General features: G+C 43.0%; 2 protein-coding genes across 3 annotated transcripts; one reads left to right on the plus strand and one right to left on the minus strand.

The window, feature by feature from the left end:
• The first annotated feature begins 660 nt into the window (after positions 1-660).
• Rps27l (ribosomal protein S27 like) lies at positions 661-3,745 on the plus strand. Its single transcript, XM_055598828.1, has 4 exons — positions 661-758; positions 1,436-1,544; positions 2,163-2,273; positions 3,557-3,745. The coding sequence occupies exons 1-4, from the start codon at positions 753-755 to the stop codon at positions 3,583-3,585; spliced, it is 255 nt and encodes an 84-aa protein (XP_055454803.1). The 5' UTR covers positions 661-752; the 3' UTR covers positions 3,586-3,745.
• A 4,428-nt stretch (positions 3,746-8,173) lies between these two features.
• Positions 8,174-25,557, minus strand: Lactb (lactamase beta). Of its 2 annotated transcripts, XM_055597860.1 has the most exons (6): positions 25,186-25,557; positions 24,773-24,839; positions 21,606-21,796; positions 20,943-21,294; positions 18,285-18,450; positions 8,174-8,955 (listed from the first exon to the last, which is right to left on the minus strand). In XM_055597860.1, the coding sequence occupies exons 1-6, from the start codon at positions 25,534-25,536 to the stop codon at positions 8,430-8,432; spliced, it is 1,653 nt and encodes a 550-aa protein (XP_055453835.1). In that variant the 5' UTR covers positions 25,537-25,557; the 3' UTR covers positions 8,174-8,429. The 2 variants fall into 2 exon arrangements, with proteins under 2 accessions (XP_055453835.1, XP_055453837.1); XM_055597862.1 differs by lacking the exon at positions 18,285-18,450.
• Positions 25,558-25,977: the final 420 nt, after the last annotated feature.

Raw genomic sequence — 25,977 nt, forward strand, 5'->3', positions numbered from 1 at the left:
GTGTGTGTGTGTGTGTGTGTGTGTGTGTGTGTGTGTGTGTGTGTGTGTAAGCCAGAGGTCAACCTCAGGTTTCTTTCTCAGGTGCCAGCTATGTGTTTTTTTGAGACAGGGCTTCTTGGTGCATCAAACACAGCAACAAATGTGATTTGTTTAAAAACTATTTCAGAGCAAAGCAAACCTGAGGTAAAGCCTATCCTGTGCAGGACTTCAAGTCCCACTCCTTAAAAGACCCATGCACACGGCTATGAGCCTGTTTCACAGCCCTTCAGTGGGATCTTACCAGTTAATATTAATTTATTCAGTGGTGTTGGGATTTAACTTACTGCTTCATGCATGTAAGGCAAACACTCTTAACTGAGCTACATCCCTAAACCCAGTGTCATATTTTAAATCTGAATTATGTGTTTATCTTTGTGTGTGTGAATTATTGCTGTTTTCCGTGTGTTCCCCGCTCCCCCTGCCCCGCATAATGAACGTGGGAGGCCAGGCTTAGTGCCCAAAGTTCAGTGGCCCAGTGGCCTCCCACGCCCGGCCTGGGTCCAGGGCGGAGTCGGAGTTTAAAGCAGAAACCTCAGTGGACTTGGACCAGCGGTCTGGGCGGGAGCCGCACCACCGAGACGGGAGCCTAGAGCGGCCGCCCCCGCCCGCATCCCCTCCACTCCGCCCCGCCGCCTCTATCCCGGAAATTGCTGCCGAGCTCTCACTAGGGAGCGTCTCAACTCTGGAGCGGCCACGCTCGCGGAGCCGTCACCATGCCTGTGAGTGTCTGACTTTGGGCTCGAGCTTGCTTTCCTTCGGGCTTTCCGTCGGTCCGGCGCCGCGGCAGGCGACTGAGCCCGCGACGCCTCCTGCCCATCACCGCGGTTGGCGGCGTGGGTCGGGCGTGGCGGGCTTGTTGGGACTTGCCCGGGGCGGCGCGGCGTGGAGGGCCCTGTCTGGGCGCGAGCGGGCGGCCGTTGCGGAGCAAGTTCCCAGCCCGCAGGGGTCTTCGCCGTTCTGTTCGCTAACGGCCCCTGCAGCTGCAGACAACGTTCGTCGTCCCCCCACCCCCACCCCCCGGGCGAGCACGCAGCCCTTGTGCTGGCCATTTGATGTGAGCCCCGGTGCCGAGATCGTCCCGGCCTTGCTCTGGTCGGCTGCGGTGCTTCTTCCGAGAGGCCTGGGCCAAAGTCCCATTCTTAGTTAGCTTTCCTGGCTATCCAGCCGATCTAAGAAGGGGGTTCTACTTGCCATATGCTCCCCAAGCGCCGTAAAGTCCCAGGACAAGCACTCGCAAAGTGTGGGTGAAAGTGGTCCGGTTTTTAAAAAGTTAACATCATCTTAAATTCTCCATCTGCTGAGTGTGCCTGTTGCTGCTGCTTTGCGTTCATCGTGTGGTTAAATCCGCCAGCAATGTGCGTTGACTCCAGCAGTAACAATATGCTTTCTTACTCAGCTGGCTAGAGATCTGTTACACCCTTCCTTGGAAGAGGAAAAGAAAAAACATAAAAAGAAGCGGCTGGTTCAGAGCCCAAATTCTTACTTCATGGATGTGAAATGTCCAGGTAAACTTTCAAATTTCCTAAAACGATCCAAACTTTAATAAGTCAGGATCCACTGTTGAATAGAAATGAGATCACAGAATTGTCTGTCACAAGGGGCATTTAAAAAAAAAACGTACTCAATCCTTAGAAACATATGGGAGCCAGGTGAAGGTACATTTTGCTTAAGTCTTCAAGCTGTTCATTAAGATGATGAATTTTCTTACGATGCAACGTAAGGAGGTTGATTCTTCAGTCTCAAACTGCTGATGTGTTTGCCCTTAACCATATGTGGCTGTTTAGTACTTAAAACGTGACCAGTGAAAATGGGGACCGTTTTTAAAACACTAACCTCTGAAGATACAACATGAAAAAGATGACGTGCCTATTATATGCTGAAATGTTAATGTTTCAGGAGTACTAAGTTTTACTATTTCACCTTTTAAAAAAGTGGCTTCTAAAATAGTTTGATACATTTGTGATTTGCTATTACAGCAGGGACCAGAGTTTACAGGAGATGTGTAAAACATCACTTACTATATAAACAGCATGTACTTTACATATTAACAAGAAATAAGAGCTGGTACCATGTTTTCATCTGCTTTTCAAATTTTTAATGTATGCTTCTGCTCCCCTTTCTAGGATGCTACAAGATTACAACAGTCTTCAGCCATGCTCAGACAGTGGTTCTTTGTGTAGGCTGTTCAACAGTGCTGTGCCAGCCCACAGGAGGAAAAGCCAGGCTCACAGAGGGTATGTCGTTTGGCATTTTATAACCCAGTAATGAGATTTAAAACTTTTATTGTGGGCTCTTTAAAGAGTCCCTGGTTGTAGGCTGGAGAGAAGGCTCTGTGGTTAAAAGCACTGGCCACTCTTGGAGAAGACCTGGGTTCAGTTCCCAGCACGCACATGGCAGCAGCTCACAGCTGTCTCTAACTCCAGTCCCAGGGCATCCAGTGCTCTCACGAAGGCATACATGCAGTACACATGAAATAAAAATAAATAAATTTTATTCTCTAAGAGTCCCCAGTTCAAGTGGCTAAGTTTATGCTTATAAGACTGCAGTTATTGTTCCAACATTAGAATACTTAAAATTTTAATGTGTGCTTAACTTGGAATAAATTAAAAAGTCGAAAAGTCGTAGTGAGCACGTGTGACTGCCTACATAACAACATGGATTTTTTTAGCCATGAGATTTTTAGATATTTTGTTTCCTATATATTTAATACATAAAAGAGGAATTTGTCAGGTGAGGAACAGATACCTCAGTTGTATCAATAGCCCCACAACTATTTAATGCTTAATTTAAAAATCTAATTTGCATTCTAACTTCACTTTAACAAAAATAATTGTGTGTATATAGTTTTTCATAATACATTCAGATTTACAATTCCATGATACTGGGAAATTGCTTACAATATTTCATGGAGCTGTAAATTCCATGTTTTCCCTGGGAGAATTAGAAGTGAGTTAGCAGTAAATCTAATATCAGTTTGGTGTGACTGGGTGAGATCAGGGTCCAAAGTCAGCATAAGACATGTAGGAGTTCAGGGTGTGGTAGCACACGCCTTTAACCCCAGTATCCCTGGAGGAAGAGACAGGCAGATCTGAGTTTGAAGGCAACCAGGGCTACACAGAAAACCTATCTCAAAACCAAAACTAAAAAAGGGGAGGGCGGGGGGGCTCATGAGGTAATACTGCTGTTCATGTGCACTTGCAGGGCTGCTGGCGCTTATCTCATGCCGTGATGTTGGAGGCTTGTGTGCTAGCAGGTGAAGTCAGCGCACATCTGTGGCAGGGCTCTAACGTCTGAGAAGACAGACAAGGGACCATTGTGATCATGTTAGAATAAACATGTAACAGCTATTGTAATAAATTTATGTTAATCAATATTTAGAAAGTTTTCTGCTTAAAATCTAACATTCCTAAATCTACTCTAAGATTCCTAAAACTTATATTTAACAAGTACTTTTGCCACTGAAATCAGACCAAAGATAGAGTAAGATGTTTATTACACTCTTCTGATTCCTTTGCAGGCTGTTCATTTAGAAGAAAGCAACACTGATCAGCTATACAAGTTCCTGAATTTGTGTTTTTCACAGCAAGCCTTATCAAGTTCAGTTACTCTACCAAGACAATGTAATTACGTTTGATTTTATAAAGTATACAACAGTGACCTCCTATTTTGCTGTCAGCTTTTCAATAAAGTTTTAATTATGGACAAATTTGCCTGCCTTTTCTTTTTGTCTTTTTTAAAAAACACATGAGTATGCTACATATTTAGTTGTGTGATCTTGGTTTAAACATTTTAAACTGTGTTTTAACTGGTTAGGGTCATGTTTCAAGAGTGCACACATCCTAAATATCTGACTTTGGGACCATTCTAAATTGCATTGAGTGTAATCTATCTTTTTAGGGTATTACAGCTCCATTTCACATGTATAGGCAGAATTCTGTCAAACCTTGATGTTGCTATTTTGAACTATGCTTAAATGTTCTTTGACTTTTGTTTCAAAGGTATTGTCAGAATAGCAAAGTTTCTCAATTTCTTTTGCATCTGGCTCATTTTCTACTATACCAGATCCTGTTTTCTTGTGTATTAAAACTTCACCTAAGAAAGAAAAGAATTAGGACTGGGGCTGTTTCTTAGTGGTAGAGCACTTGCCCAGGATCCTAGTTCAATTCCCCAGTACTTCCAGAAAGGGGAAAAATAGCCCTGTAGATTTCCTTTAAGGCCTACCTTTAAATATTTCTTAGGGATATGGTTTTGGTGCTGATTAGTCTATGGCAGGAGATTGGAGCTGGGGTTAAAGGTGTGTGCCCACCACCCTGCCCAGGCACCCAGCCCCTATTTATATTTTGATTTGACTGAGTGTGCTAAACTTAACTGATAGAACTGTGTCTTACAAAGTTTAACTTTTTTGGACTGGGCAGTCTTAGATTTTTTTTCTTTTTAACATGAGAAGACAAGATAATGGTCAAAATAGCCGCCAGAGTCAGATACAGCTAGGTTTGAATCAAACTGTAGTGATCTTTGGTTTGTGACATAAGGAAAGGTAAGGACAATTGTACTTTAGAACTCTGGAGATAAAGTGACATGCAAAATGCTTAGCATGATGACTTTCACAAAATCAGTGTTTTGCTAATGGTGTTTTTTTGTTTTTAGCTAAAAAATTGTCTATTCAAAATAGAAGTATTTTAAAATTGAATTTTCCTCCACATGTTCTCATTGCCAAACAAAAGTACAGTTGTGTTGACTACTTACAGTAAGACAAGCCACCCTCAAGTCTAATGGCTTAAGACGGTGATTTTTTTTTTTCTCCTGATTATGTAAGTTGGCTGGTTATTCCGCTGATCTCATCAAATTTCACTTACACAGCTTTAACTGGAGATGAAGCTGAGTTGGGTCCAGCATGGTTTCAGTTATGCCTGACAATAACTGCTGTCTAGGACATCTTGTTTTCTTGAGTAAGCCAGCAGTGTCTTCAGTGAGTGAAGTGGGATAGTCTGAGACCGTGAAGGCGAGCTGGAAGGTTCCTTAAAGTGTAGGAGCAGGACAGAACTGCCACATTTGTCAGGTCAGGAGCAGGTCAAAGTCAACACTGCACCAGAAGTTACTGTCCAAGAGGACCGGAGGAAATTGTGGCTGTTAAACAATGTTGTTACCTTAGAATTCTAGAGTCCACCAGTTATTCCCTATCCTGTGAGTATGTCTATAATTTTTTTTTTTTTTTTTTTCTGTGACAGGGTCTCTATATAGTGTAGTCCTGGCTGTCCTGGTAGACCAGGCAGACCTCAAAGAGATCTGCTTGCCTTTGCCTAATGTTGGGATTAAAGGTGTGCACCACCACACCTGGTCAGTTCTTAAATACTTTTTTGCTGGTCTGAGTAAGAAAACTATGTGGAAACTTGAGAGGAAATTCAAAGATCAAAGGACACGTGAAAATATGTCTAATTTCATAATTATTAAGTAAAAACAATTGTACCATTTCCCATCTGTGTAGTCAAAATATCAGATGCTAAAAAAATTGAGTTGCCATGTTAACAAGGCTTATGTAAAACTGTCTATATTCAAGTGGCTTCTTTCATAGTACAGAGTGTCATATGATCCAACCCACGATGTTGCTTTGGGGGCACGCGTTTTTGACCCCAGCACTTGGGAGGCAGGGACAAGTAGATTTCTGTAAGTTCCAGGCCAGCCTGGTCTACATACGGAGTTCGAGGGCAGCCAGGGATGTTACACAGAGAAGACCTTGTCTCGAAAAACAAAAAAGGGGTGGTGCAGTATAGCGTGCAACAGTTTGATGGTTCATAGCAGTTACTGGGTTACCGGATTTGTATAAGCTCCATCACAAACAGCAGTCTGGAATTTGAGGAAGATGGAAAACGTATACCATGGGGTAGCAATAGTATGTATTACATAAGGAAAAGTGCCAGACAACAAAATGGGCAGAAACATACCAGTCCTCATTGTTCCCTGCTAGGCAAAAGGAATGGGGCTTTAGGTGTTAAAAAAGAAAAGTCTTCAGTTTTTCTGCTTTATTATGTTTAAGTGGAGAAAATAGGACGTTTACATTTTGGTTATTGGGGATATGTGTCCCCCCTTTTTTTTACTTTCACATAATATCAATTTAATGCAAAACTAGTAAAAAAAATAAATCATTTGTAGCCAAGGATCTCCCTTTGTGAGCCTGTGCCGCTACCCCTCCACCCCCACCAATCTGCTTTTCCCTTCAGGGTATCTAGGCACCATTCCACACTGGGCTGAATTGGAGGAAGTGAAACCTAGCCAGGTTGGGTGGGTTAGTCAGGATCTCTGTGTGAAAGTGGAAGAAATAGCCTTCTCAGGAGACAAGTTTTCAGTGGAAACGAAGGCTATATAAACCCTGGGGAGTAGGTAGGAGTTTTTCAGGGTGAGAGTACACCATTGGCTGGGGCCAAGGTGCTGGGAATGCTTCATCTGCATGAAGAGGAATTCCAGGTGCTTGCTGGACTGGTTAGAGGAAGAAAGGAAGTTTAACCTGAAGCCTGGCCACCAGGCTACATTACAGGTACAGCTGGGACATGCAGGCCAGAGCAGGGAGGAAGTAGTCCTACTCCTGCAGGTCTCAGAATGAGATTTTTGGGGTTTGGACATGTCTCAACATCACTCTTGTTGTGAACTGGCTCTCTCCCAGTTGTACAGCTCTCCGGCCCCACATCCCTTGACAAGTTTCAGTAAAAACAAAAAAACACAAAAGACAAGATTGTGCCTTTTCCTGAATAAGGGTCAGTCACTGGAGAAAGACCCCTTCTTAAGATAAGGAAATGTATCAGAACTGTTTCTAACTGCTTTGGGTAAGAAAAGTGAGTGTGCTTGTGGAGACCAGCAGTCAGCCCAGTGTCATATTCTTTCCTTCTCCACCTTAGCTTTTGAGACAAAATCTCCCACTGAGCCTAGTCCTAAGTGACGAGTGAGATTAACAGGCCAGCAACCTTCAGAAACCTGCCTGCCTCCTTTTCCTCAGCACGGGGGTTACAGCATAGGATCTCACCTACCTTTTACATGCCAGAAAGAAGAAATAGATGTGCTGCCGTCCAGAAGTCACACAACCTGGATACTGATTTATTATTATAAAGACGAAAGTGAAGAACTAGACTTGGGTTTACGAAAGACAGAAAAAAATATTTCATAAAGTACATAAAAACTGACATCTTTGGGTTTTGCTGTCTCCACTGGTACATAGGTAATCCCCAGCATATATCATTTGTGACTGTTGCAGCAAAGTATCCCAGAGTGAGCACTATAGTAAGCTATCTGTGAAGCCTACCTCCAAGGTGGCTCCAGGGATTCTCGGTCTTCACCCCTGTTTACAGTGTCCTCGGCACTGACCTGTGATTGTTAGACCAACAGAATTTGCCACGTGACAGTGCAGGACCACCTCTTCTGTACCAGCTGCTCCAGTCACCATGCCTTCCTTGCCACAATGGACAGCAACTCTGCAAATGCAAACATTCCTTTTCCTCAGTTGTTTCTGACAGATATCTGGTCACAGTGGTACAGACTAATGGGCACAGTGAATTCTGGCCAGCTTGTACCCTACGATGGATTGCTGTGTTGTACTCTGGTTCACTCTCATCCTTCCTCTTCCTTAACTTGCTCTTAAGTCCACAACTATGGCATAAGTAGCCAAGCAGCCCTGTAGGGAGGCCCCTTTGTGAAGGACTGACTGCCGGCCATCCTGGATGCTTTTCCTCCAGTCCCAGAGATACTTGGGACAGATACCATACCTTGTCTGCAACCTCTTTACAGACCCCGCCCAAGACCCACCCAGCTCTATTACTCTTCAGTTCCGGAGCCTCAGGAATGGTGAGATGACACACGTTTCTTTGAAGCTGCAATATCTTTATGGATATATATATAGATTCATACATATGCATTTTTATGAATGTTTTCACTGTTAAAATATTAAAAGGTCAATATTTATGGCCTTCTGTTTCATGATACCTCCTCTATTCAAATAGTACATATTTTAGCCAAGTTTGGTGGCTCAGATCTGTAGGGCAGTTTCTTAGAAGATAAAGCAGGAAGATTGAAGATGAAAGCTAGTCTATGCTATACAGCAAGACTGTAAAGAAAGAAAAAAATAAAACCCCCAAAACAAAAAAGTAGCTTCTTTTATCTGAATATTTTATTTCAAGAGTTAACACTTTTTTTTTTTTCAAAAAGTAGAAACAACTGTTATTTCCCTGAGTGTAAAGAACTAATTGTCCAATAAAAAGGCAGTTACAAAATTAAGCAATTAGAGGTACATAATTCTCCACATTTAACTGTACTCTATTACAAATGTATTCTTAAGTTTGTATGCGTTTTGGAACATCAACATTTCAAAGAACGAAAGGCTCACTGTGGACCTGCGCCATTTAGGATTAGTCGGTTCTGTCTTTGTCGAATTCCAGGGCGATCTTCAATGCAGTGCTATTGAGGCCAACGGACTGCATGTTGCATATAATAGAGACAATTATTCCTCGTGGGGGGACCTTGTCGTTTATAGCCTCGGGGTCCAGTTCTTCAGGAAGGACCAGCAGGACACTGCTGGCACCCACGGCGCCCCCAGTGTGCGAGGCATAGTGCCGCTGCTTCCTGCAGGAGCCGTAGGTCTGCTTCTTTTCGACGACGCCCCAGGCCATCGCGTACTGGCCCTCTTTATCCCAGGACATCTCTGTGTTGGGGACCGGGGTCCACATCATCACCATTGTTTCTGGCTTGAGATACCCAGGTAAGAGATTTTCATTAGCGTTCTTAAACAGCCCAACTTGGTAGCCGTAGAGCATTGCGTTCCCGAACTTCAGAAGGTCGCCAACCGTGGACAGAAACCCACCCCCTGCCCATTTGTAGGAGTTATCCACGTAAGGTGTGTTGACGAGACGCTTCTTCTTATTGTAAACATAAAATCTAAAATAAAGTAAGAACGGTCATTAAAATTTTAATAGTCTAGTATCATCGGCTTTACACATGACAATGAATAGGAATGTGTGCAAATAAGGTGGCATGTGATGATCATACAACTACCAGCTAGCCAAACTTCAGTATAATTCAAATGATAACGACAACTGGCTAGGTAAGCTACTTAAGGAACTAAAGCACAGAATCTTTTTCTGTTGGCATGCTTTGCCAAACTGAGCATATCTACCGCTTTTTTTTTTCCTTTTTTGCGTATCTAACTTTTAATACTTGCAACAATTCACTGATTAATACTACATATTTGCCCCATGCATCAGGTTAATATTTATATTGGGTAGATATTCCTAGTTCTTGGACTTAGTGTAGGATCGCGTGCCAAAAATGAATTTTGTAGCATATTAGGGTGTTTAGAAATAAGACTGATATTCGAGACTGGATTTCTTGGAAAAGTAGCGTTCAAATGCCATGTACTTCGTGTAGACTGTGGGAGAGGCTAGGTCCAGCAAAGTTCAGTTAGAATCCCAATTCTCACCTTATGCTATGATCACTTTGGTAAACATCTATTTATATAGTTAGTACTGTATGTCAGGTCATTTTAATAAGCGTAAGATACGGATTCACTTGTTGGAGACTCTTTGGAGGTAGGTGCTATTGTAAATATTTTGGCTTGGCAGTAGCAGAGCTGGATTTAAAACAGGCTGTGCCTCCACTTTAGACTCTGACTTTGTGACTGGGGTTAACAGTCCTTCCATGCAGAGTCCGGGTCATGTGTATGAAGCACTCTGCGTATTTCCGATGGGCGCATAAGAAATAAAGGTTCAGCTTAAGAAACAGCCGTGGCTTACCTATGTGTAACAACTACGATGCCTCTCTTACAGCCAGGTGCTGTTCTGATGCAGAGTGAAGGAGGGACAGGCCTCAGCTCTAGGCCTCTGTGGTCTCTGAGGAGGCCCCAGGGCATTAGGTAAAAGCAGTGAAACCACAAATCAGAACAAAAGACAAATCCTTCCTCATGGAGGGCCTTCCTTCATGTCCACACTGCAGCTGTGCTCTCCGGCTGTGAGTCTGCTCACTGCTTCCTCTAATGATCTGTCTGGAAGTCCATTTCCACTCCACTCTTCATTAGCAGCAGTCAGCCTCAATCTCATCCTGACATCCGGAACTCAGAAACTCCTTCCTGTCACAATCAGTTGCTCCCCAACTCTCCAACATGGAACATCGCTGCCCTTCCTCTGTCCTCCACCAACTCTCTGACCTTCTCCTGAGCTCTCAGTCCTTGGATTCTTCCTGATTTTTCCTGCTCTAACCATGGCATCAGTTATTTCAGCCATGCTGGCTATGGTTTCAGTAGAATATTGTCTCATTCCTTGTTGTACTACATCAGTACCAAATCCCTTTCTCTTTGGTCTCTATTAACCAGGCAAAGTAGAAAGCCATATAGCAAAGCTTAATGGCATCACTATGCTCTGACTACAGGACACTAGTGCTGGTGGGTTGGTTCAGTGCTAGGGATACACCCCAGGGCCTGGCACACCGTCGGTGGCACTCTACCACTGAGCCACATCTCCAGCCCTTGGCAGTGTTAAAGCTTCCTCCCCTGCTTACTCCCTGGTCCATCTGTAACAGTTACCCTCAGTCTCTTCCACATTCCACATTCTACCCACACTGGCTCTAAGGAGAACATCACCACACAAAGGGAGCCAGAATTCATCTACAAATGCTATTTCCTCCATCATCATTCATTCGTCTGCAGTTACTTAAGACATTTCTTGCAGTTTTTAAAAAGCTTAATTCTACATGTGTATCTTTTTGTGTTTCAGGGTTTTGTTGTTTGTTTGTTTTTTGAGGCAGTGTCTACTATGTAACCCAGGTTGGTCTCCAACTCATAATTCTCCTGCCTCAGCCTGCCAAATGGATTACAGATGTTTGCCATTACACCTAGCTTCCACCCCTGCACCTGTGGTTGCCTTGTTTTGCCCTTAAAACTTGACTTTACTGATTACACTTCTCACACTATTTTCTCTCCTGGAAATCCACGGTCCAGTCAGAAGCCACAATACGCAGCCCAGAGCCTCCGGTGTTTACCAGAGCAATGGGAATAAAATCCACACTTCCTTCCATGGCCTGTAACACAACCAGTGGTCTTCATCAGAGGTAGTACTGAGGTTCTAAATGTACTGTGAAGTAAGGAAAAGTCCCACCAATGATGAATTCTTCCAAACCCTGCCAGACCATCAACTATTCCATCAGATATTTACTAGACAGTGTATTTACAATTTGCTGAGGCTACAGCCCTTGGAGACTTTTATTAAAAGGAACTTTTGCTTCATTAGGTCTCGGGAGGGACCTCAGATCCCAATTTCTTACAAGCCTCCAGATGGTGCTAATTTTGCTGGACCTGGATCACTTCTTGAGAAACAGGTTACGGACTGACCAGAAAGACTGACCTGAGAAACCTAACCAGTACTGTACCAGCATGACTGAGGCCACCTCAAGGAGTAAGGTGGTTCGGTTTGGCGGAAGGAGGGGCTTTCGAGTGGAAGCAGCAGGAGGAAAGGCTGGAGGAGTGGACACAGGACGGGATTGATCATGAAGGACTTTCTATGCTCTGACTCCCGCACCCTACTTTACAAAAATGTTCAAGTTCTTGCAGAAAGAAGAAAAAAATTATTCTATCATTTCCAACAGCCAGTCTCTTGTCTGCTCTTGAAGAGGACCTGGGTTTGATTCTCAGCACCCACATGGTGCTCACGGTTGTCTGTGACTCATTTCAGGAGCTCTCTTGCCCTCAACGGCCACCAGCCATGCATGTAGTATACACGCATGGATGTAGGCCGAGTACCTATCACATAATCATAAAAACAAATAATCATCTCTCAGTCCTTTTGGACAGAAAACAAATCAGCTTTTTATGAAAATAATTTTGTGCTGGGAGTGGTGGTGCACATCTTTAATCCCAGCACTCAGGGAGGCAGAGGCAGGCAGATTGCTGTTTGAGGCCAGCCTGGTCTACAAAGCGAGTCCAGGACAGCCAAGGCTACACACAGAAACCCTGTCTCTGCGTGGACGAAACGGAAAGAAAAGAATTTTGTTCAGATGAACTGTAAGCAGAACTATTTTCAGGTTTTAGGGACTTCCTTCTTTAAACTGGAACACACAAATTTTTGAGAAAGTTACTAGTATTTTGTGGTAACTGAATAACTAACGGGGTGATAACAGATGACAAATGCCTCCTCATAGAATTCTCCAATTTTGCAAAAGAGCAGCATTGTATAACTACAGGAATGCACAACTACAAATTTAGAAATTCAAAATATTTCATTTAAAAAAACACCTCTTAATGTTTTTCAAAGCACTTACATTTTACTCATTTTTTATTAGTGTGAGAGGCTTAGAAACTAGCTAAATTTTTAAAATGCGTATTATCTGGATCTGGAGCTGTGCTTCATGGCAAAGCACTTGCCTGGCACTGGTGAGACACTGGGTTCCATCCGCATCACAGCAAAATACATCACGCAGCATAGACTGCGACTGTGGAAAGCAGCCGCACCTAACGCTTGCATCAACATTCCGCGCGCCCCTGCTAAGGGTCCTGCGGCGCCCTTAGTCAGCACCATGCCGAGGTCGGAAATCAAGAACCACAACAGTGACGGTCTTGACTGCCCCTCCCCAAGCCAGAACCAGATCAGGAACTGCCTGGACTTCCACTGCTGTTGAGGAGGCAGCGGCTACAAAAGGGGCGATGTCTTTGCATGCAAGTAGCGGCAGCGCAGGCACAGGCCACACCCTGGGTCTCAGCCTGGCCTGACTTCCGGGAGGAAGACATATTTCCTAGGAAGCTCTGACCTGGTTCTATCTGGGGAGCTCTGGCCCCTATCATTATATCTGAGTACTGAAGGGGGATTTTGATGTGAATAGTGATAAAAACTCAGTGAATATTTGAAAACCAAAAACATCTACATTTAAACTGAGCCTGCTGGTTTGTCAGCTAAACAAGAACAACACTTAGTTCTAAAAGACACAGGAAACAAACAGAAGGTAAGGCCATATCTGTAGTATCAAAACAGACTCCTTTAACTTGTTTTGGGCCATCAGTTTAGGAAACCAGAGGGTTTGCACTTGTTTCAAGAGTACTGTGCCAACAGAAAATACGAACAAGACCTAATAAGCAATGGACCAACAAACTGAGTTCCTTTCGGAGGCAAAAGTGTTCACTCTGCTCTTATGGGTGTTGGCTTCGACTTCTGTCATTTACTGTATGGACTGAGTGTATTTCGCTCTACAGAATCAGCATCGTCTATCACCTACACAGGATCCCTGTTCCTATTCTTGCATCTAGGAAAGCCTAGGAAAGTTTTATTCAGGACAATAATGGAGTCAGCTAAGCATGAATTCCATCCCTCTCTTCCTTACCGAAAAATAATTAGTGTTTTGAGGTGTAAGACACTCGAAGAAATACTTTAAACAGGTGATGAACCTTAAGTATCACTATTTATTTTTTTTCTGTTTGACAGAGTCTCTATGTAGCCCAGGCTCTAGCCTTACCAAAAGAGGTTGTGTATCATCATGTTCTGCCTCAATCGTGATATATTAAACACACACACACACATGACAAAGGAGACACAAATTCACTCAATAGCTGTAAAAAGCATTGGTCAGAGCATTATAACAAATGCACCAATAGAAAAAAATATGGTTACAAAGTTTTACTTAAAGCTTTTCTGGGTACATATTTTGTGGGGTTTTTGTTGTTTGTTTGTTTTGGAGAAGAGTCTCACTATGTAGCTCTGGCTGTCCTGGAACTCACTATGTAGTCCAGGCTGGCTTTGATGTCACAGAGACCTGCCTGCCTCTGTTTCCCTAGTGTTTGGATTAAAGGCATATGCTACTACTCCTGGCCTGGGTATATATTTTTTAAAAGATTACCTTTTCTTACAGCCCCTCCCCCCAAAACAAACCTAGTGTCTTTAATCTTTAAAAAAATATTACAAGCAGCCTGTCATGGTAGCACACGCCTTTGATCCCAGAACTTGGGAAACAGAGACAGGCTGATCTCTTTGAGTTCGAGGCTAGCCTGATCTACATAGTGAATTCTAGGACAATGAGGGCTACACAGAGAGACAAAACAAACAAACACAGCAAAAAAACAAAACAAAACGGAACAAACCTGAAATACAAAAAAGGAATCACAGTTGAGTTTAAAGGCCTAAATAGAGACGCCATCAAATCAAACAAAAACAAAGTAGAGGCAATATTTCGTAGTGTCCTGTGTTTGTTTGTTTGTTTGTTTGAAACAAAGTCTCTGGTAGCCCAGCTGATCTCAGACTTGTTATGTCTAAGGTGTGGTGGGTTTAAAGGCTGTGCTGGCATGTCTGGTTTCATGAGGAGCTGAGGCATGTACACCCAAGGCTTCATGCATGCTAGGCAAACACTCTAATGACTGAGCTACCAGTCACTAGTGTCTTCTGTTATATCAGCTGCATGTTTAACTAAAATGAACCAACTACCACTTTCAGATAAGATCATTAGGTCCTACCAAAATCCAAGCAAATCAGGGCTGGAGAGATGGCTCAGCAGTAACAGCACATATTGCTCTTACAAAGGGCCAGAGCTCAGTCACTAGCATGCGTGTCCGGAAGCTCACAACCTCTTGTATCTCCAGCCCCAGGGATCTGCAGCTCCTGTGCCTCCATTGGCACTGACTAACATGAACAAAGCAATACCCAATCATACACACACATAATTTTTATAAATAAAATAAAATCTTTTTTTAAAAGTCTGAACAAATAAGCAAACATACCTTTTACTTCTGAACTGAAAGGACTCTTCTAGTAAATTAAAAATCCATTGTAGCTTTTCAAAGATTGAGAGCTAAAATGAAACTAACTCACCATCACATGCTATATTTTGATTTTTTGAGTATGAAATAGTAAATGATAGCTGTTCTATAGTCTGTACAATTACAGAGCCTTAATGTTCGGATTAGGAACAGGCTTGGGCTAGGGAGATAGCTCAGCCCAGTGCATTAGAGGGCTTGCTGTGCAAGCACCAGGGCCTGAGTTAGAATGCTCACTGCTCATGTCAAAGTGAGTATGCCCACAGCTGCCTGCAACTCCAGTGAAGGCTGGGGCCGGAGGCAGCTCCAGGAGCTCGCGGCAGGCTGAGGTTCCGGAAGAGAGCCTAGCTCAAGGGAGTAAGGTCGAGAGAGGTGGAGGAAGATCCCCGAATCTCTGGCTTCTGCACAAACACTTATGGGCTTCACACCACACACACACATACACACACACATACACACACACCACACACACACACACACACACACACAGTTTTAAAAGCCAAGCTCAGCCAGTACACACAATGTCCTTCTCCCCCTTACATACAGACCTAGATACTCATTTTCAATTAGATCTAAGTCAAAATAAGTTCACACAAGTATGCTGTTGGCACTACATAATCTTTCTTTGGATTTAACTGACAAACCTTGGCATTTATATTTGCCCTTTTTTTTTTAGGTTTCTCAGTAGAGCATGAGGCTAGCCCTACAGATAACACTCAGTCGAGGTTATCTCAAACCCCGAGAGTCTCAAGTACTTAAGAACCACAGGCCTTTTTTTTTTTTAATTAAAATTCATTCCCTGCTGTTAACCTAATTTCTTGTGTGTCTTCTAGGCCACAGACTGACTTGAAATGAATATTTAATTTTTTAAAATAAGACAGTAACTTAAAACAATAATTTAGTTAGCTGGGTGTGGTGGCACACAGCTACAATCCCAGCACTTGGGGAAGCAGAGGCAGGTAGATAGTTGTGAGTTCAAGGACAGCCTGGGTCTACAAAGCAGTCCAGGATAACCAAGGCTACACAGAGAAACCCTGTCTTGAAAAACAAAACAAAACAAAATTTAGCAAAAACAATATATGATTGAACAAAACTAATGTGGAGATGGTAAAATGAAGCTTAAAAATTCCCAAAGTGCCACAATTTTATCTTTTTCTTTTGAAAGTGTCAATAAGGCCCTTTAAATAAATATGCAAGAAAAATTAACAATTGAATTATTCAATGTAGCCAGGTGGTGGTAGTCCATGCCTTTAATTCCAGCATTCAGGAATCAAAGGCAAGCAGATCTTTGTGAATTCAAGGCCAGCCTGGTCTACAGAGTGAGTTCTAGGACATAGAGAAACCTGTTCAAAAAACTTTAAAAAAAAAATTTCAATGCACTATATTTCTATTACATCAAATATTAACACAACAGAAACAACTGGAAAACTCATACTAGTTGCTGCCAAAGTTTTCTTCCAAAACCGCCTTTACAAGTTTACGAGCAAAAAGCTGAGCATGGTGGCGCACACCTATGATCCTAGCACTCTGGGAGGCAGAGGCAGGCAAATCTCTGTGAGTTCAAGGCCAGCCTGCTCTTCAAAGTGAGTCCAAGACAGCCAAGCTACACAGAGAAATCCTGTCTCAAAAAACCAAACCAAACCAAAGTTTACTCACAAAAATTAGATTAAAATTTTAGGTTGGTCATATTTCAATAAGTGTCTTTTTATTTTTAAAAACTGAACCCATAGTTAAGAGCACATTCCTCATTCTAACCCAATGAACACACATACATGAGCACCTTAATTTTCATTATTAACATATAGAATATCAACTATAGCCCTGATTAAAAATGTGCAAGTATTAGATGCTTTTGTTCCCAGCACTCAAAAGGTTGAGATAGGAGGATTTTCAGCTCATGGCCAGTCTGGACTACATAATAAATCCAAAAATAAAAATCCAAAAATCTCAAAAATCTCAAAAATCCAAAAATAAAAATATACACATATAGGGAGCTGGAGAGATGGCTCAGCAGCGAAGAGCACTTACAGAAGAAATTATTTCAGTTCCCATCACCCAAATTAGGAGGCTCACAACTGCATATAACTCTAATTCCAAGGGATCTGACACCTTCTTCTAGCCTCCATGAGCACATGCACACACATTTCACATAAATTCATGCAAGCACACACACATACACATAAATAATTATATACTATATATATATGCAATCTAATAACCATTTGCCCATATAATGGCAATGACAGATTATAACTCATTGATCAAAATAACCTACAAATGCATACTAGTGTGAATAAACATACAGATAACAAGAGAGAAAAATATTTTCTTCTAATAGAATTCCAACCAATAAATGTGAAAAGCAAAGAAGGGCTGGAGTACCCATTTGCAGCTTGTAACTCCAGTTTCAGGTATCCAATGCCCTCTTCTGGCATCTTGTGTCAACTGCACACTCTACACATACCTACACACAGACACACATAAATAAAATACAAATGAATCTTTAAAAAAAAAGGAAGAAAGAGAAACCTGGCACTACCTTAAGAAAGCCGCCAAAACACTGTTAGCACTAACTGAACAAGTTTATACAGCTGCAACTTCTGAGACACAGGACAAATAAATGAAGTGTAGGACACTGGACAGTCCTTGGGCCAGAGACATGTGCACATGGGCTGTGTGAGTGTCTGTCACAAAGGATATTACTGGAACAACTGGGAAAATTGGAAAAAAGTCTTAACTGGAATAAAGATTTGATTAAACCACTGCACAATATCTTCATTTGTAGAAGATGCACATTTAAGCATTTTTGAATAAAAAATGCCATCTCTGCAACTTATTTCCAAATGGTTCAGGAAATACCAACATACAGATAACATAAATATAGAATAAATATATAAATAAATATAGAATAAATAAATAAATATAGAATAAATAAATAAATGTGGAGAATCTGGGTGACAGGTCTATGTAAATTTCTTATACTATTGCAACTTTTTCTAAGTATGAGTTACTTCAAAATAAATTTAAAGTAATGAAAAAATAATAGGTAAACGTAACATTAACAATAAGAAAAGATGTTTAAAGACCAAATTGTCTATGTATATGATAGCTAGAGATTTGGCTTAGTTACTTAGGTGCCTCAACCATGGTAGTTTCTTTCTTTCTTCTTTCCCCTGTGTGATAGCCTCATTCTAAGCGTGACACCCACTCTGTAGCCTTGATTGGTCTTGGAATCACAGTGACTGCTGTGATCCGCCTGGTGCAGGGATTACAGGTGTGAGGCACCATGCTTGACTTGCTGAGCATCTTGGGGCACTACAGACATCTTTATTTCCTTCACTTCACTCATGAAAAACAGACATGTAGAAAAGCTCCAAAAATGTGGCAAGCTGATGTTGAAATGGAAACAGGAACAATCTGATTTTTAAATTGACAGCACAATGTTAAGATGTGACACAGCTGGACACGGCAGACGTCTGTTTACCTTGCTCTGTTGTAAATCACTGGCTCGTTTTCTTCCTGTACAGTTGTCAGCATGTCCAAGTCATGGAAAATTTTCTGCATATAGTCCAAATATTTATATCCTGAAGCTCTCTCTACTATGGCTGCCAGCAGGGTATAGCCAAACGTTGAATACAAAAACTGACTACCTTGAGACATCATTGCATGGGGAGAGGGGGAGAAAATGCTTGATTATTATTCAAACATATGCAAAATATATTTCCACTGAAAACAGTCAAACTTTTAAAGCTTTACTATTTTACTTCAACATCTGAAAATAGGTTCCGGGTAATGTGCCAACACACTGGTTAGCTTTGTAATGTCCATGCTTGGTTCAGCCTCCTAAATATCGGGCCAGCTCCTGGACAGAAGAACACAATGATCAGCACGGTACTGCAGAGTTGTATGACTCTGCTCTTTTATCTGAAAATGAACTAAGCAAATATATGCCACCTCAAAACAAAACCCTTCAAATTGGCAATGAAATAGAAAGGTGGAAAAAAAGCCAATTGACTTCTCCATCAACTGTCTTTTTGGGGGTGGGGGAGATGGAAAGTATGAATGAACCTTAAACAGGCCGTGGCCAGTACAGCAAAAGCTAAAACTCCTGGAAGAGAAGAGCAATGGCATGTGTAGAGGTATACACAGGCTCTTGGGTGTCTTTTTATGGATAGAGGACAGAACAATTCTATCATATAATTTGGAATATTGAAAGGGTAGAGCAGCGTTACTGAGTCAGTGGGCTGTCAAGCGTTATGTAGAGCTTTAGAGTTCATCAGGGCTCAGAGCTGCTACTTCTCCAAAAAGTACACCTAAAGGCATCTTCCTTCTGGCTATCGAGTGCCCCAAAGTTGTGAATGCCAAGGGGAGGATGCCCTGAGTCACAGGTTGCCCTTGAATTCAGATTTGCCCTGATGAAAGCTTTAGTGGCCATCTGCATAGCAACACACAGCTAGCCTTTGGTCAAACGTCTTATTCTCTTCAATACATCCTACTGTTTAAGATATTACAAGTCCCAGGAGTTACAGAGAAGTGTGTATATGTGTGTGTGTGTGTGCGTGCTTGCCTGTGTGTGTGTGTGTGTTTGTGTGTGTATATATATATATATATATATATATATATATATATATATATATAGCCCTGGCTGGCCTGGAATTCACTTTGTAGACTAGGCTGGCCTTGAACTCAGAGATCCACTTGCCTCTGTTTCCTGATTGCTGGGATCAGAGGTGTGTGCCATTATTACCTAGCTATGCTGCCTGGCTATGAGTTATTTTAATAAAATGTATGTAGGCATAAAAACTTTGTTTCAAATAGATACTTAAATATAAATATACATACACATATGGTTCACTTTGGATTTTTAATTCTTAAGATTTTACAATCTATACTAAAAATCAGTAAAAAACTTTATTTTTAAATACAAAATCCATAATTATATTTTCATTGTTAGTTTTAGTAACACCTGTAATAATGTTGATTCACAGTATAATCTTTTATATATATTAAATTTATGTATATGGGAAGGGGAGTAAATATTGAGATTCCCAGGAGGAGCTGGAGTCACGGGTAGCTATGAGCCACCAGACATGAGTGCTGAGAACTGCTTGCTCTTAAACACTGAGTCATCTCTCCAGTCCTATGAATGACTTTCAAAATAAAATCATCAATATATGGTAAATTTAAAAAATATATAAATAAAGCTAAAGGCAAGCATAGTGCTACCCACCTATAATCCCGGCACTTGGGAAACTGAGACGGGAGGATCATAGTTGAGGCCAGCCTGGGCCACGCAAGTGAGCCGCTGTCTCAAAGAAAAAACAATTATTTTCATAGATTAGCTTTTGGAAGATAAGTTGACTAACACTGGCTTCCTAAGGGACAAACAGGCTGCTGACCCTTTACATGCCAACCACGAACAGATGCGACAGCAGCACCTTTGCCTCTCTGCCTGCGCCAGGCTTTGCCTGGAGAACTATTATTCCATCATTCTCCACAGTTCCCATGAATATCTAGGTACTGGAATCTTCCATGGCCAGGTAGCCTTCCATGACGCTAAAGCTGTTACAGAAGATGGCTCAGGTGGGAAAGTGCTCATAAAACAAACAGAAGGGCCTGAGTTCGATCCCTAGAAGCCACATAAGAAAGTCAGGTGATGGCACTTGCAATCCTAGCTCTAGGAGGGAGGCAAGATGGCTCAGCAGGTCAATGAGCTGCTGCCAAACCTGATGCCCTGAATTCAATCCCTGGGACACTCACATGGTGGAAGGAGAACTGACTCTTGAAAGTTGTCTTCTGACCTTCACACACATCACAACAAATGAATAAAATATAAAAAAACAAAAGCAAGGTGAACTCTTCCTGAGGGGTGACATCCTCTGGACTTCACAGGCACGTGCATACCCATATGTGACAAACACACAGACACACACACACACACACACACACGCACACACACACACACAGGCACGCACACAGGCACATACAATGCAGGTGCTATGTGAGCACATTACAATCATTAACCTCACTAAAAGCAGTCAGAATAACTACATCTTGGATTTTCTGAAAAAAAAAAAAAAAAAAAAAAAAAAAAGAAACTTCAACAGTAACAACTGTGTTAGGAGAGGGAGTCAGCACTCACCAGGTTTAAAGAATAAAGGGTCATTTTTAAATAACCTCAGGGATTCAATTGAATTTTCAAATTTTTCTTTTAAATACAATTCGCCTTGTTCAAAATCATTCTTCTTCTTGCCAGGCTTTGCGTTCCGGCATCTGGCTTCGCTCTCCTGCTCGGCTTTCGCTTTAGGCGAGTCACTCTTTTCGCTACTTTTGCCTCCCTTTTCTTTCAGTTCTTTCTCTTGGTCAGATGTCATTATCCCTTTCATCATCTTCAGGGCTTTATAAGCTTTCTCTTCTTTCACTTTTTTCATGTCCTTTTCATAATGACGAATTCCACTCAAGTGGGAAATGAGTAATCTTGTTGTGACAGAAACCTAACAACAAAACCCAAAAACCATAAACATTCAGTTACAGTGGTAAACTGTACAACAATAGCCAACAAGTGAACAAGCCAACAACAAGCCAACAACAGCCTTGGAACAAAGACTCATGGTCTCCACTCAGAACTGCTGCTGGGAAAATGCCTCTAAATTACAGAAAAGTAGCCAATAGATTATCATCTAGATTGAGAAAGAAATCTATGAAACAAAACAGAAACCAAAGGATTCTATTGAATATTTAGAATATAATTCCAGTATAAACAGTGTAACATACCAGTGGGAAAACGAACTGTGAGTGTCACTACCTTTTCCCCGTCGTATTCTTTCTCTGGAAACTCGGGAACGTAGTGCTGCACCGGGAGGTCCAGGTCCAGCTTCCCTGCTTCCCAGAGTTTGGCCAGAGCCACCATGGTGAGGCTTTTGCTGATGCTTGCGATTCTCATGACCGTTTCTGGTTTGCAGGGAACTCTGTTCTCTACATCTGCGTAGCCTAAACCTTCAAGGGAAATAGAGCAAAAGTCTGACACTGCAATTGTATTAGTTAAAACACACCGCGTATCACTCTTAGGAGATATTTAACTGGACTGGGGGGTGGGAGTCTTACCAATACTGACAATAGTAAGCCTAATGATTTAAGTTTATAGCTGAACCGAGTTTCACCTGGTACTCAACAATTTCCCATCTGATATTTTCAGATGTTATTAATTTTTCTTAGCTTAACAACGTGATGATTATACTTCTTTTCATGTTTTTGTTTTTCAGATAGGGTCTTGTTGCATAGCTCAGATTGGCCTTGAACTCAAGATACTCCTGCTTCTGTCTGGAATTAGAGGTGATGTGATGGTTATCTTTGGTCATCAACTTGACTACTTCTGGAATTAAATAAAACCCCAAAATAGAGGAAACACTTGTTATGGATTTCTGTCCAATTTGAAGTGGGAAGATCTACTACTAATCCAGATCTCTGAGGTAGGAAGACATTATTTCAAGATCTAATCTGGGCCAAACCTTCTGCTGGAACCCTATACAAGAACATACAAGAAGGAAACTTTTGCCAGGCGTGTGGTGCACATCTGTAATCCCAGCACTCTGTAATCCCAGGCAGAGGCAGGTGAGTCCAGGACAGCAAAGGCTACACAGGAAAAAAAAAAAAAAAAAAAAAAGGAAAAAGGAAGCTTTTGCTCTTTGCCTTGCTAGCAAGTCTATTCCTTCACCAGCATTAGAGCTACTTCGTTGGGATTCCAGCATATACTGAAGTCCAGCTGAGACTCTCAGCCTCATGGACTAAGCAACTCCTAGATTCTTGGACTTTCCATTCATGGCCAGGCATTGTTGAAGTATCTGGACTACAGTGTATAAGTCGTTCTAATAAATCCACTTTCTATCTAAATAGAGCTCTGTTACTCTTAGAGAACCTTGACTAATATAGATTTTGGTACCAGAAGTAGGGTGACACATGTCACAGCTGGACCTGTGGAATCATGTTTGCTAGTCCACATCTTAAATAATTTATGTCCTTTAAAGCAAACACCACCATTCTTCACAATTCCTCATATTGAAGTTTTCTCCATTTTTGAGTATCTCAATGAATTCTTTAAAATAGCCCGAAAATAAAATGAAGGGGAAAACCAAAGGAAAAACAATACACTGATGTTTTTAAAAAGCTTCTTCTAGTAAAAAAAAAAAAAAGTTTAGTTTCCATCTTCTGTACAGGGTGAAAGTGTACAAAGCAGATGTAAGAAATATGGTAAATGTGAAAATGCTTGTATAAAGCTCCCACTTAGGAAGCTGGCACTTATTAAATTCTTTTTACTACATTTATTCTCTCTCTCTCCCTTTTCCTAATCTTCTCTGGTATGTATGTATGCACACGTATGCGCACATGTGTGTACACGCACATACAGAATCCAGAGGACAACTTGCAAAAGTCAGTTCTTTCCTTCTGTAGTCTTGGTAACCGGGACTGAACTCTGGTGGTAAAGTTTAGCCTCTGTGGCATGCACATGGCGCACGGATGTACATGCAGGTAAAACGCTCACACAGTAAGATGTATGGTCATAGCGGCTAGAAGTGAGTATCAGATCCTCTGGAACTGGAGTTACAGTTAAACGCCACCAAACCCAGATGCTCTGCAAGAGCAGCAAGTGTTCTTAACCACCGAGCCCTCTCTCTAACCCACCCGCTATGCTTTTTGAGTGAGGATCTTGCTTATGTACCACAGGTTGGCCTCCAACTCAAACTTCCTGCCTCAGCTCTTCAGTGCTAGAGTTATAAGCATATGCTACCATGGCTGGCTTATTAAGATTTTTCACAAATTAGCTATATTGATTAGAATACTCAACGGTCGTATAAGTTTTCAAAACCCCACCGCTTCTGGCAAAGTCTTCTAAAACTACTTCCTTCCTTAAATAATGCCTGAAATATCATTTATTCAAATCCTGGGTCATGAAGTGCAGCAATTTGTTCACAATGGAGACGTTATGTTAAGAAATAGTGCTTTGATAAACTAATCATTAAACCGATAGAAAAGGCTATCTCCAAGACTCTTTGGGGGTGGAGTGGGGCTCAGGGTCTCACGGAGCTCAGGCTGGCCTGAAACACACTATGTGACCTTGAATTTCTGATTCTTCCACCTCCTGAGCACTGGGATCACAGGTCCATACCACTTTGGTTTAAGAGGTACAAGGAAACACACCCAGAACTTATACCCTATTGCAGGCACAGACCGAGCTACTGCAAGCTTTTTGTTGTTAAGCAAAGAAACAAACAACACTTTCCCTAGTAAAAATAATAATAGACCGTAACTTATTAAGGACAAGGGATATTGTTTGTCCCTAGTACTTGGTATAGTGCCTTTTACAGAAACGGGGAATAAAAAAAAAAAAATCACTGAATTAAAGAATAAAAATATGCAGAAACTGACATTTTAGTTACTCATAAGTATTATTTAATATGTGCTAGTGGATATTTAATGGAATGTCCTACATTCCATTTTCAGACCAATAAATGCACTAGGGGAAACAGAGGCACGCAGATCTCTGTGTGTTCGAGGCCAGTCTGGTCTACAAAGCAAGTCCAGGACACCCAAGGCTACACAGAGAACCCATCTCTTCGAAAAACAAACAACAAAAGAAAGAGTAAACTGGGAGAAGAGACAAAATCATTTTGAACACATCCATTTACTTGAGTCGCATTTTAATTATTTACTCACTCCTGGATTTGAATCCAGACCCTCACACATGAAGGTTTAAGCAATCGATTTCCACTGAGCTATCCTCCTAGCCCAGTGAGTTACATTTTTAACCTTTGCAGTGATAAATAAAACAGCCCGATTGTTCTACAGATACATTGTCTCTACAATACGTGCCACTTTTTCGCAACTTCAGCCGGTAAAAAAAAAAAAAAAAAAAAATCAGTATTTTATATCACCAAGGAACAAAATGAGCCACTAAATAAGACTCGCTCCACCCACCTTCTGACCAGACTTCTTTTCCATCTACAGAAACTCCAACCACTATGCCAGGGGCGCCAACCTCATCCTAAGGGAACAGAAAAGGATCAAATAGAGGAACGTCTGTGTATACAGGGAGGCGCTCTCAGGCTGCGGCTCCCGCCCCCGCCCCCACGAGGCCCCGCCTCCCCTCGGCCCCGCCCCCGCGGCCCCGCCCTCCAGGCCCCGCCCACCAGGGGCCGGGGATTCCGCCCGGCTGGTCGGTGCCCGCCGAGGGTGCGCCCGGCTGCCGCTCCACAGGGGAAGGGGCGGTCCCCTCGGCGGCCGTGACCTCAGCTGCCGCTTGAGCAACCCCGAGAGCGTCAGCCCGCGGCCCGGCGGTCGGGAAAAGGGAAGTCTTTCTTCGGGAGCCGCCGCCCCGGCTGGGCCCGCACCTTGATCCGGTGCAGAAGATCGCGGCTGCTCTCGATGGCTCTGGAGAAGCCCCCGGCGGCGGGCGGCGCGGGCGTGTGCGGGCTCCCGAGGCGCGGGGCCTGCTCGCGCGGCGGCTCGGGGGCGCCCGCCGCCTCGGGGTCCGCGGGGGGCTTGGCGGGGACGGCGCCCCGCAGCTCGACCGCCAGCTTCGCCCCGAGCGCCAGCCCCAGCCCGAGCCCCAGGCCCCCGGCCCAGCCGAGGCCCAGCGCGGGCAGGCCGGGTCTCCCGTGCGCCCCGCGCCGCCCTCCGCCCCAGGCTGGGCCCGCGGCGGCCGCAGCCCGAGCTGTCACGCTGCACAGGAGCCGGTACATGTCGCCTCCGCCGAGCCGGCCGGCTGCCTTCTAGCTCGCACTAGCCCGGCCCGCGGCGGGCGGGACGAGGGGCGGGGCCGGGGCGGAGCCTCGGGGGCCGCGCAGTCGAGGCCCGACGGCGGAGCGACGAGCGCATCGAGCGCCTGGCGCCCTGGTCCGGGCCCAGTTAGACATCTGGCTCCTGATCCTCGTTGGTTCCTCCCCTCCCTCTCTTGATTTCTTCTCCCTTTCTCTTTCACATCTTTCTGCCTTCTTTTATCGTCTCTGTTTCCTCCCTACCTTTCTTCCTTTCTCTCTTCCATCCCGCTTTTTCTCTCGCATCCCCCATTTCTCCCTGTACCCTCTCCTCTCTTCCTCCTTCCCACTTTGTTCTCTCTCTCCCGCAAGCCCCTCTTTCTTTTCCTTATTTTCTCCTCCTCACTCTCCTTTTCCTTGCTTCTT

This window comes from Psammomys obesus, unplaced genomic scaffold, assembly GCF_907164565.1.
Source record: "Psammomys obesus unplaced genomic scaffold, mPsaObe1.curated_primary_1811, whole genome shotgun sequence".
Lineage (NCBI taxonomy): Eukaryota > Metazoa > Chordata > Mammalia > Rodentia > Muridae > Psammomys > Psammomys obesus.

What these genes read in the sequence shown, in the direction of transcription:
- Lactb (XM_055597860.1), bottom strand. Translation starts at nt 25,536, where the DNA reads ATGTACCGGCTCCTGTGCAGCGTGACAGCTCGGGCTGCGGCCGCCGCG. An exon ending in AAAAGAAGTCTGGTCAGAAG is followed by an intron (nt 21,797 to 24,772) that starts GTGGGTGGAGCG and finishes TTTCCCTTGAAG; the next exon opens with GTTTAGGCTACGCAGATGTA. An exon ending in AAGAATACGACGGGGAAAAG is followed by an intron (nt 21,295 to 21,605) that starts GTAGTGACACTC and finishes TTTTGTTGTTAG; the next exon opens with GTTTCTGTCACAACAAGATT.
- Rps27l (XM_055598828.1), top strand. An exon ending in CATGGATGTGAAATGTCCAG is followed by an intron (nt 1,545 to 2,162) that starts GTAAACTTTCAA and finishes TCCCCTTTCTAG; the next exon opens with GATGCTACAAGATTACAACA. An exon ending in AAAAGCCAGGCTCACAGAGG is followed by an intron (nt 2,274 to 3,556) that starts GTATGTCGTTTG and finishes ATTCCTTTGCAG; the next exon opens with GCTGTTCATTTAGAAGAAAG.